At 53.0% G+C, this 11,505-nt stretch overlaps 1 protein-coding gene across 1 annotated transcript; it reads right to left on the bottom strand.

Moving 5' to 3' along the window:
• Positions 1–1,783: 1,783 nt before the first annotated feature.
• On the bottom strand, positions 1,784–8,786 carry NODAL (nodal growth differentiation factor). The gene is made up of 3 exons (XM_004470588.4): positions 8,609–8,786; positions 4,053–4,750; positions 1,784–2,528 (listed from the first exon to the last, which is right to left on the bottom strand). Exons 1-3 carry the CDS (start codon positions 8,769–8,771, stop codon positions 2,376–2,378), a joined length of 1,014 nt encoding a protein of 337 aa, XP_004470645.1. The 5' UTR covers positions 8,772–8,786; the 3' UTR covers positions 1,784–2,375.
• Between the last annotated feature and the right edge of the window lie 2,719 nt (positions 8,787–11,505).

The raw sequence follows: 11,505 nt of genomic DNA on the forward strand, positions 1-11,505 counted from the left end.
GTGTTGCAGGCTTAAGGAAAAGTGCTTCCAGCCAAGCAGCAGAATGGTCCTACTGCTAGCACACTAAACAGAGCTTTCAACAGGAGCCAGCAAAGTGCAGAGTTTAACGAGCTTATGCCTGTATTTTGTTTTATATGAGGCAGTGCCCTGTCATCAAGGAGGTTTGTTCTCTGAATCAATAGAGCTGCTAACTGTAAACACTCCCACAAGCCGTAGCCACAAATAGCTTGACCTTTAGCTTTCCTGGCCCTCGCCTTCTAACAGCCTACTTAATAAAGATGTTCTAAAGGCCCTGGAATAGAGATTTTCACTCCCAAGAACTTGAGTATGATAGTGGGGTTGGGTTCAAATGTTTGCTTCCAAAAGGCTATGGCCTTGATCCAAAGCTAGGAGAACAAAAACCTCTGGGTGCTATTAAGAAAATAGCCTTTGGGCTCAAGAGACCAGAGCTCAGCTCTTGGCCCTGCCATTTCTAGCCATGTGATTAGGCCACTAAGCATCTCAGAGGCCTTGATGAGAAAAAAAAGATGGGATGTGGGATAAGCTCTCCTCACAAGGCCACCCCAGCTCTACTCTTCTCTAGATCAGAGATAGTGATTTTGAGTTGTGGTCAGGGTAGAACCTGGGCAGGTCCATCTCCATTCTGAGAAAGGAGCTACTGGTTCAGTTACAGAATCAGAATGCCAAGGCTTCTTAAGCCCAAGCCTGGCTCTCGTAAACCCAGTCCCTGCCTGGGCAAGGATTGGTACCCTGAATCAACCAAAACTTGAGGTGATACACATCCAAATGCCCTAAGGGTCCCCACACGACTGGAATCATTTTCCTAAGGCTGAAGCACAAGTGGACAGACTTGGGAAAGTAGGGTGGGGAGTAGATTTACTGTGGACTCATACCCAAGAAGAATAAGCTTCACTCTGCTCTGCCCAAAAAGGAAAAACAAAAAGCCCCTATTTTGGCAGTGCTCAACAAGGTCAGCAGTAAAGTGCAGAACTACTGCCTTTGGAGACTTTTAGACCAGAGGATGAATACTTGAGCTCACGTGTTTGGTGATAGAGCTTCCTACAAGAAAGCTTAGGTCCCTAAAGTTAAGCCAGTCTTAAAACCCTGTGCAACAAAAGGGCTGATAAAGGGTATGCAAAGGGGATACGGAAAGGACTGGGCTTAGCAGACCTCATAAGCCCTTAGCAGGGTTTCTTAAAAAATTGTTCCACAGACCCATACCCACTTGCCAGTCAGGTGAAAACCATAGACCCCCTTCTCTGTTTTATGACACTCAACAGTGGAGGTCAGAGAAAATAAAGATAACAAGTTGATTTTTTTCAAGTCAAGCTCACAGACCCCAGGGGGCCCCTGCTTTAGAGGGAGCTGGAGACAAGGCCCAGAGGACAGTCTAGCTTAAAGCTCATGGCTCTTCTGAGCCCATCAGTGGACACTTAACAGGAATACATCAGGCTCCATCCTTTCGTCTTGCATGAGTCACCCACCTGAAGTCACATAGTTTCTCAGTGGCTGAACTGTAACCATAACCCAAGTTTTCTGCCACCCGGGGCAGTGCTGTCACCCCTGTTGAACAGGAAGCTCAGGGGCCTCATAAGGAGCACATACTGAGGGGTCGAGGTGCATTGTCAGCAGATTTAATAGATGCGGACTGTCTGCTGAAGCAAACCCACTCAGGGATGCCTGAAGGGCTCCAGCTTCTGTAGTTCACCATGACCAGTTCATCTGCATGAGTTCCTGTCTCCCTTCAAAGACACCAGCTGTCTTAGGGGAACTATACAATGGCTTTATTGTTTGTACCGTTCATTAGTAGAGACCCACTTGAAGGAGCCTCTGGACAAGGCACACAGATTACCACTGGACACCTAAAAAGACATGGGGTGGGCAACCCAGCCTGAGTTGACAAGAGCAGACTGTTTTTATCTAATACACTGATTGATACTTCATCTTTTTTTGGGAAGGTGGGAGGGGGATAGAGAATACATGAACGCTATCGACCTTGTCCCACTTTTTTAAAAAATGCACATATGCCCCAACTTTTTCAAGCAATTTCAGAAGGTTCACAGGTTTTGAAAAAATCATGTAAAGACTCTTGCACTAGTGCTTTTACATGCTACTGTCTTTTCAGTAAAGAGAAAACCGAGCAAGGCCCCTTCACAGACTTCCTCCTCCTTCCTGACAGCAGTCTCTGTGGTGAGCCAGACGTCACAGAGGCCTGCCTTCATTGAGAGCAGGCAGCCCTCCTCTTTTCAGTTCTGGCGGACAAGGCAACCTTTTCCTTCTTGGTTTCTCTTCACTGGATTAGATGGTTACCATGCCTTCCGAGAGTTTCCCAACCTTTCGGGGCATAGGAAAATCCAGCTTCCCTCCCGATCTCTTCATAGACACCCACACTCTTCCACTATCATGTCTTTGTGATGGTCCAGCAGGACTCTGCCATTGTCCACATAGAGCATACTCAACGGCTTCGTCTTCACCGGGGCGCAGCAGGTGGAGGGCACTCGGTGGGGCTGGTAACGTTTCAGCAGACTCTGTAAAAGGAAGGGGGGCTGAGTCAGGTCACATCCCAGTGGTCAGGTCAGAACAGTCTTACTTCTGGGTAAAGAATAAAAAAGTTACAGGGAGTTAAAAGTCAGTTTCTGGGAGCAAAAATAGAAAAAAGTTGTTTTCATAAAGGAATCTCTAATGTCTAAAATAACTGTAGCTCTGTTTTTCTTTTTAACAGCAAAATTCTAAAAGTTACATGTGCCTGGGCAGATTAGCTAATTTATATGTTCTCCTCCTGTTCTAGTCTAGAGTGAATACCAGTTTTTAAAAAATATTCCTTGAAACTCCCAGTTTAGTTCCAAAAGTAGGAAGCAGAGAGTTAGGCAGAAATTCTTGTGGAATTTTGCTGCCCAGAGCAGGACATATAAAGTCAACAAGGGGAAAGGGTAACTATCTCTTGGCATGTGGGTCTGGGCCCTGTCCCTGTAGTCACTCAGTGTTGGGGTCATCAGAGTTTCTGTGGTTTCCTTCGATTGGGGCTGTAATGGGTTGGTGGAGTGGATTGGGGTCTGGGGGAGGACTCTGGCCCCCACCACTGCTTCCCTTGCATGAGTTCAGCTCACAGGGTCATGATTCCCAGAGCTTCTGAACCCCACCTGAGACCTGGCATAGAGGATGTCCACGAGGGTTGCAGGTCCACGAGGTTCTCATTCTAGGCTTTGTGGATTAAAATAAAAACATTTTGGCCCCACCTGACCTTTGAGGGGAGGGGAGGGCCATCACATTCGGTGCTCTCCTCTCTCCATCTCATCTTCCTTTCTAACTCACTAGTCCTTTTCTCTGCTCCTCTCCCTCCACCACCTCCTAGGACTTAGGCTGGTTAGTGGCATGTGGTTGCCTTGTCTACTCCTTTGAAATGGAACCAACTCCTGTTTTAGGTAGCAAAAGTACAGTGGCTAAAACAGTATTATCATAACCAGGGCCTCCAACATGGCCCTCATTCTATCAGTGAATTGCTGATAACTTCTAGTAAGTTGTCATCAAACATGCCTATTACTTGTCACTGCTATACATACTTTACACTTATCATTTCATTTAACCCTGCTACACCCCTATGAAATATGGCAGTTATCCCCATTTTACAGGTGGGAAAACTGAGGCTCCGAGAGTAAGCAATTTCATGACTATCTCACAGCTAATAAGTATGTGTCAAACTCAGGCCTGTTTATCCCCAAACCCAGATTCCTAACTTCCTTTCCTAGAAAGTAGGGCTGCGGGGGACCTGAGATCCTCTAGACTACCCACCCCTAATTTTATGAAAGGGAAGTAGGTGTTCAAGGTGACACAATGGCGCATGACGATAGGCTGGATGAAGACGTTTGATCAGTCATCTCTATCCCTATTACCTAGCACAGGATCTGGCGCATTGTAGGTGCTCAAACAACTGAATTTATGAACAGGGAACTTTAATAGCAAATCTGGGGTCCTGTCTCCCTGATCCAGCAGTGAATCCCCCCCACCCCCCACAGCTTTCCACCTCCCTGTCCCCCCATGCCCCAGCAACACACCTGGATGTATGCATGGTTGGTGGGATGAAACTCCTCCCCCACAGGGTTGGGACACTCGCCTTCGCAGCGATAGGCATTGTACTGCTTGGGGTAGATGATCCAGGAGCCCCATCCGATCAGGTTGAAGTCCACCTGGAATTTGACCTTCCGACACAGTTGGCTTCTGTCTGGCAAGTGTTGTCGCCTGTGCCTCCTGGCTCTCTCCCAGGAGAGCTGTCCCTCCTGGGCCCGCCAGGAGCTCTCAGCCTCCCACAGTAGTGTGGAGCTGCCCGGCCGCCTCTGCACCTGGGGGAGGTTGGAGTACAGCATGAGGAGCACGTCGGTGCTGGGCGGCTTGGGTGGCCGCGGCCAACACTCTCTGGCTGGGCCGGACATCTGCTCCTCTAACTCCCCGGGATGCTTCAGCCACTTGGAGAGTGGCCTGGTCACCTTTAGGACCATGCTGCCCGAAGAGAAGGTGACCTGAGACGGAGTGACAGTGAACAGGTCCATCCGAAGACGCTCCAGGCAATCGGCTGGGGCCTGCTCCGTGTCCAGCTTTGACTGGTGGAAAATCTCGATGGAGAATGGGGTCTCGGAAGGAAGGTCCACGGGGTTGGGCAGCTGCAGCCGGAGTTCAGCCCACGCCAGATCCTCTTCTTGGCTCAGGAAGGAGAAGTCAAAAGCAAAGGTCCAGTTTTGCCCCTGCATCTCCACATCTGAGAAGGAGAAAACCGGGAGGGGAGCAGCTGAGTGGGAGGCTCCCCCAGCCTCAGCCCATGTAAAGTCCTAGAGCTCTGGTTTGAGGACTTACATATATGAATCATCTCAATCCTCATAGCAGCCCTAGGAATGGTAATGTTAGTGCGTCCATTTTAAAGAAAAGGAAAATGGAGGTTCAGAGAGGTTAAATTACCTGCCCAAGATGTCATTCTCGAGAGGTGGCAAAGCTAAGAGTCAAACCTGGGCTACCCAACTCCAGAGCCTAAACTCCAAACCACTGTGATGCCATTCTCTGCAACCAGAGACCAAGTGGTAAAAATGTGATTTCTGTCTCCCCTTTTCCCGGCACACACCCAGTCCAAGGCCAAGCCCTGAGCCTTCTAAACTCTGGCTTCTGCTCACCCTGTGTCCCTGGAACAAGTCACTTTTCTTTGGCTCCGTTTCCTCACTGGAAAGCAGGATCTTGTTTTCCTGGCACATTGAAGTAGAAATGAAATGGCTTGGAAAGGGGCAGGCAATGGAAATCAAAGATGGGCCACCCTCACCCTCACCAATTTCCAAGGAGGGAGGCAGAAACTTAAGGAATTCTCTGGCAACCCTACAAACAGGTTTCTAAAGACCTTCTCAGCCTGATTTTGCACAGACCTCAATTTTCTACCTAGTGGTCCTTCCCATTTACCTACAGGTACTTCTGGCCCCGGTTATCACACCCACCCACCTGGGCAGACATACAGCAACTCATCACACCCAGCCCTGTTCCACTAAACCAAGAACACCAAATCCAAACTGGATGAACGGAAGTGGGAGGCACATTCCATTTCTTCTAGTCCTGGGCTAATTTGGCCTGATGTCTGGGAATAGTGCATATTTGTGGAGTCTCAGGTCACTTAAAAATGACCTTTAACTTTTTTCAAGCCCAGTTTCCCCTTCTTGCAATGGGCATAGTAATGTTCTACCCATTCTGAGGACCAAAGGAAATAAAACATTTGAAGGCTGATTGCTAAATAAAAGCCAAGGTTTTTCATTAGAAATAAAAACAGGGAGTCTGTGAGACATTTGCATGTTGATCCTGGAGATGCTAATGATCTCTGATTTAGGTCCACCCTGGGTGGACCTCATAGCATTTTTTAAAATTGTCTCACAGAGCAGATAATGAATTAATTCTCTGGGAAATCCAAGTTGCATTGTTAGAAGGCAATTCCCAGCTTCAGCCTCAGGGGTAGCTACTCCCAACCCAATTTCAACTGCTCTTTTTCACTTAATTTCCACTTGCCTCCTCGTTAGCACGTCCAGGAAGCAATAACCCGCCCCTGACTAGCAACTCTCTCCAAAGGTGTGGGAAGAGGAGGCTGCCATTATCATTATCCATCACCTACTGGAGTACCACCTGGCCACTAGGGATTAGATGGGTCATTCAGGTCCCACTAAAAGTGGGGACAAGCAGCAAGTCCTGGCCACCAGCACTACAAGCCCTGAGGGCAGTGATTTTAAAATACTTTATCTCAAGTATCTGCAAATGACCATTTACAGTGGTTAAAAGCCCAAGGCTCTGCCTTTGCTAGTTGTTTGACATTCTACAGGCCACCTTCCTTCTCTGGGTCTCAGTCTCCCTGTCTGTAAAAGGGGGACTGACCCATGTAAATTGCTTGGCCCAGCAGAACCACCAAAGTTCGATAAATGTTGGCTGTTATCAACCTCCTCATTATTATCCAGCTCCAAAAGTTAAAAATGAAGGTGCCTGGCCAGGCAGTGGAGGACTTGGACCGAGATGCGAAATTGTCTGAAAACTTAATAGGATAGGCACTGGCTATGGAGGAGGCAGGGACGATGGCTCCTTCCAGCCAAAAGAGTGCAGCACCATAACCTGCCTCCCTGGGAGTGGATTGCTGATGGGTTTTTCTAGATCTGGCTCTGGTTCATCTTAGAGGAAGGGGCTCCTGATCTTTCCTGGGTCACCAATGCCTGGTGTAAGCTAAAAATGCGCTCCCAAGAAAAAAGTACCCAGCCACTTATATAATGTCAATTCGGAGTAGGTTCCAGGAAGGGGTTCACGGACTCCCTGATGGTGAGAGATCCATAGGGTGAGGCTGAGGAAGGGTTAGGGAGTGTGCAGAGAAGGGTGGGGGGTCGACACTGAGTGCCCACTCGACCTGATTATAAAAAGTGCTGGCCATGAACTGCTTCCCACTTGCCAAGGGTCTTACAGCCATTGCACCCTGAAATCCTCTCTACAGTTATCACCAATTTGCATATCAGTTTCCTCAGTTGCCTAATAGGTTAAGCAGCTAATTAGTGACAGGTCAGAGATGTAAACCCAATTTGGTTTGATCCAGAGCCCATTGCATCCTGTCTTGGTGCAGCTAACAAAGAAACCAGACTAGGCAAGAGCTGGTTTAGGACATCCCTACTTCTCCAACTCCCCTCCAGGCAGGCTGTTCATGCAGCTACTAAAAAAAAAAAAAAAAAAAAAAAAAAAAATCAGCCAAAAAGACAGCCAGTTCCCTTATTTTACAAAAGGGGAAACCAGAGACGTTAAATGATGTGCCAGGGACTCACCGCGGAATTGGAAGCAGAAATTGAGGAACCGAACCCAAACCTTCGCGAACTCTCCCCGAGGAGGAAAGGACTGGAAAAGCGCCCCTCCTCCACCCCACCCATCCCCACTAGCCCCGTCCCACTCCGGGTTGCTTTCTGACTGAGGGGCCGAGCACTCCAGCACTTTTCTCCTTGTCACGCCCCCCCCCCCCCCCCCGGGCATCACACATCAGGACTGGTCCCCAGTGACCCTTCCGGAAAGGGTCACTGGCCATCTGACCCCAGACGCTGCAGGACGCCGGGGAGGTGGGGGAGCCCGCCCCCCAAAGTCACGAGGGGCCGGCGGGCAGCCGGTCAGATCTGATTAGCGGATGTGGATTGAGCCCCAGTCCCGGGGAGAGCCGTCTGGCCCCCGGCGGAGGAAGGTGCGGGGCGGCTGGGGCTCCCAGGCGGCGGGATGTGGATTGCGCGGGGGAGGGGAGTCCTGGGTCGGGGCTCCCTCTCCTCCGCACCCACCTGCGCGCGCCGGGGGCCCAGAGCGCGCTGCTCGGTCCACGAGGCCGCGATACTTCCAGGTCACGACCCAGACAGACAGACCTCCAGCCTCCGCTCCAAGTCTGGGCCCCAAGTGTGGGGTCACTCGGGGCTCAAGAACCCAAGGCTGCTGCAGGTCTCGATTTCGGATTTGGGGCACGCCTTCTCGACTTCCGGATCTCTAAACCCTAATCCCTGATACCGGAGTTGACAAATTTGCACTGAACTTGAGACACTCCCAAAACGCAAAGCCCGGGACTCGTTCACCTTCAGCCGCAAGAAGCGGCAGAGGAAGAAAGAGTTCAACCAGAGAAAATAATTGTAGCAATAATAACTACCATTTATTGCTCCTTTGCCGGGCTTTGTGCTAAGCGTTTCACGTACTTTGTCATCTAGCCCTCTCAAAAGGCTTAGCCCTATTTTACAGAGGCGGAAACTGAGACGCCCGGGGGTTACGCAATTTAAATCAGATGATAAGAAGCGGCGCAATCAGGCCCCGCCCTAAAGCGCTGCGCCCTCCCCACCCAGCCGAGACCCAGGACGCGGAGAGTCCCTTCCGAGACACACCTGGGCCGCGGAATCCCCTCCCCACCTCGGCCACGGAAATCCCATCCACCAACCCCGCGTCCCGAACTACGCAGACCGGGACAGACCAGGTTACCGCCCCGGCCCAGACGCTAGACGCACCCTCGAGCGCACGGCGACGCCCTGGTCCGCGGCGCGCCACCACCGAGCTGGGCGCAGGAACCCCCGGGCGCCCGTCGGGGCTGGGCGGCGCAGCCTACCTTGCGCCTGCAGGCTGCGGATGATGTCGGCCCGGGGCGGCGGGTCCCGGTAGAGGCTCAGCATATACGCCAGAGGGGACGGCGACGAGGGCTGCCCCACCGTCGCAGAACCCTCCTGGAGCAGGGCCCACCAGGCGTGGAGAAGGAGCGGCAGGCGGTGCATGGTGGGCTGGTCGGGCCTGGCAGCGGCGCCTCCGCCCCTTATATCCTGGGTCACCGCGGCCGCCCCGCCCCCGCCCTTCCTCCCAACCCGCGAAGCTTTAAGGAGACGGTAACCACCCCCCCACACACACTCCCCCACCCCCATGTGGGTTAGAAGGACCCCCTGCCGGGGGCCGGCGGGACCCGAGCCTGGTGGGGAGGAGATTCCTGGTTTGTCAGACCTGGCCACCCTGGCATCCTGCCACTCCAGGGACTACGGGCCTTGTACTGAGACAGCAGGCATTTCCCCGCCATCTCCCAGGCCTGCTGTGGCTTCCCTACCTCTCCCTCTCCTGGGAGCCCTGCCCCTTCCTCTCCCTCAGGGCCCCAGATGGGTGTCTGGCAATTTAAGGGACAGGTGTGTGTGTTGGGGGGGGGCGGAGTCCCGCAGCTTTCCTGCAGCCTTGTGGCCCACCCAGCACCCGCCAGTGGCCTCCCGGAGAGTCCCTGGCCTGATCTGATCTGAGCAGGCTGGAGGACCTGTCTCTGGGAAACTGCTGGGCCTGGAAGGTTGCTGGAGCAAAGCAGGGCGAGTTCTAGGGGAAGGCCCCTGTGGCGCATAATAGCATGCACAGTGTATGGAAGGGAGAAGACAGGGTGCCGATGGGGCCCACCCTCTGCTGGGGAGGCAGGTCAGGAGTGGCCAGACAGGGCCTTGTCCACCTGAAAAGGGACGCCAGAGCCACGAGCTGGGGGTGCAGCTGACAGGGTGATCGCCATCCCCGTGTGTGGAGAGTCTCCGGGGGGGGGGGGGGGGGGGGGGCGGGTCAGGCTCTCCCCTGCCCCGGCCCACCTCGCCCTGTGATTTTAGGGGGAGAAAGTCATTGTCCACGTTCTGCAAGGAGACGTGGCTGTCAGGCCCAGGACAGCTCCCTTCCAACCTCTGGGCCCTTCCTTCCTAATCTGCACAAGAGTGGCCCTCGCCTCGCCTCCCTTCCAGGTGTTAGGTCAGCCCAGGGCTGGAATGACCTTTAAAGAAATGCAAATCCTGGCCCCAGTGTCAGGCCTGATGTGTTTTCCTATACACAGCAGGTCTCTTTCTCTCGGTCTCAGTGCCCTTTCCTAGCCATGCCAAGCACATTAGCAGCTGGCTAGCATTCACTGAGCACTTACTAGGTGCCAGGCACAGTGCTAAGTGCTTACACACCTCGGCTCCTTTCACAGGAAGCCTCCAGGTCAAAAGAACCCTTGGCTCAGACCTGAGCAAGTGTTAGAAAATGGAAAGCGGCCGGCAGGCTCAGCCAGGAGCCCCAAGCCTGTGTCTGGAGGAGGCTGCCCCACCCGGGAAGGGGCCTGGCCTAGGAATAATAGCCAGGGGAGGAGGGGGTATTCCCAGCACCAGCCACGAGACGGTCAGTTCCTTAAAGTCAGGGACTGTCTTGTTGACCCCCCCCCCCGATGGTACACATCAGAGGTGGGACCCAAAGAATCTGAATTAGGTACATAAATGAGAGAATGGCACTGTTTCTGGACTTGCCTTATATTTGTTAAACTATTAATTCCTGAATCCTAATCCAGACCTTCAGAACTGGAGTTGGGAGGGAAGGGCTTGGTAGACTATATTTTTAACAAACATCCCCTGATTCTTTTCAGAACATGGGTGGGCTAGGGTTCCAGTCGTAGTCTGTAATTCACCTGTGTTTGCTTTCCCACTGTGTGTGTGGCTAGAGATACCGCCTCCTGAGGAGAGTAAATGAAATAAATGCAAAAAAGTTTTGCGAGTTCTGGAACCTCCTGTGATCGGAAAGCATTATACATACGGGTCTTATTGTGGTGCCCCCTGGTTGTCACCTGACTTCCCCAGCCTGGGGGGCTCATGGCCGGGCCGGTCAGCCTCAGCCTTCTGCATCACACCCCACCTCAGAGGTGGGCGGCACCCTCACCCGGTTATGCCCACAGCCCTCCCTGGGAGTTTGGTGCCCAGGCTGTGTGGGAGACTGCTGGCCTGGCTGACCGGTCGGGATGGGCTGACCATTCAGCAGGGCCAGTGGGCAGTCTGGGCTGGGTGCTGTGGGGCAGATGGAGTCCATGGACACCTGCTGCTCCCACGGAGTGGCTCGAAGAGGCAGAGGTGCTGGGAGGGTGTTGGTGCAGTGACAGCACTACCTCTAAGGCAGGGGTTCTTAACCTTTTTTGTTCCATGGACCCCTTTGCCAGTCAGGTGAGACACACTGTCCTGTGTGTAATTTAGTAAATAGATCACCCCTGCACCAACACATCCCCACAAGAGTACTGGTTCTATGAATTTCAGTTCAAGCTCCTGGGCCCCCTGCTCTAAGGACTCCTCTCACCTGGGGAGTCTGCCACCCTCGGGGGCAGGAAGGGAGGTTGCTCTGGCCCATGTCCGCTGGGAGCTCCTTGTGGCTCCCCAGTGAGTCCTGGTCCGACTCCAGGCCCAGGAAACCAAAGGACCCCCACCAGTGTTCCTCCCCCTTTGGCACAGCCCTGACTGGCCTTGCCTCTGCGTTCTTCTGCAGGGCCTCCGGGGAGGAGGGGGAAGAGGCAGGAGCCCAAGACCCAAGCCGGGGAGAGCCCGGCAGCCCCCCGAGAGAAAGCCCCCTGCTGCTGTGGTCCAGAACTGATGCTCACCATCTCCAGGGCGGCCGAGTCGGGCCTTGGGAACGGGCCCAAGAGTTCCGGTGGGTCTCTGTGAGCCAAGCGGCCCTTCCTGAGGAAGTATACTGGGAGGCAGTGGG

Source organism: Dasypus novemcinctus, chromosome 6, assembly GCF_030445035.2.
Source record: "Dasypus novemcinctus isolate mDasNov1 chromosome 6, mDasNov1.1.hap2, whole genome shotgun sequence".
In the NCBI taxonomy this organism is placed as follows: domain Eukaryota; kingdom Metazoa; phylum Chordata; class Mammalia; order Cingulata; family Dasypodidae; genus Dasypus; species Dasypus novemcinctus.

What these genes read in the sequence shown, in the direction of transcription:
- NODAL (XM_004470588.4), bottom strand. Translation starts at nt 8,771, where the DNA reads ATGCACCGCCTGCCGCTCCTTCTCCACGCCTGGTGGGCCCTGCTCCAG. An exon ending in CCGCAGCCTGCAGGCGCAAG is followed by an intron (nt 4,751 to 8,608) that starts GTAGGCTGCGCC and finishes TCTCCTTCTCAG; the next exon opens with ATGTGGAGATGCAGGGGCAA. An exon ending in CCAACCATGCATACATCCAG is followed by an intron (nt 2,529 to 4,052) that starts GTGTGTTGCTGG and finishes TTCCTTTTACAG; the next exon opens with AGTCTGCTGAAACGTTACCA.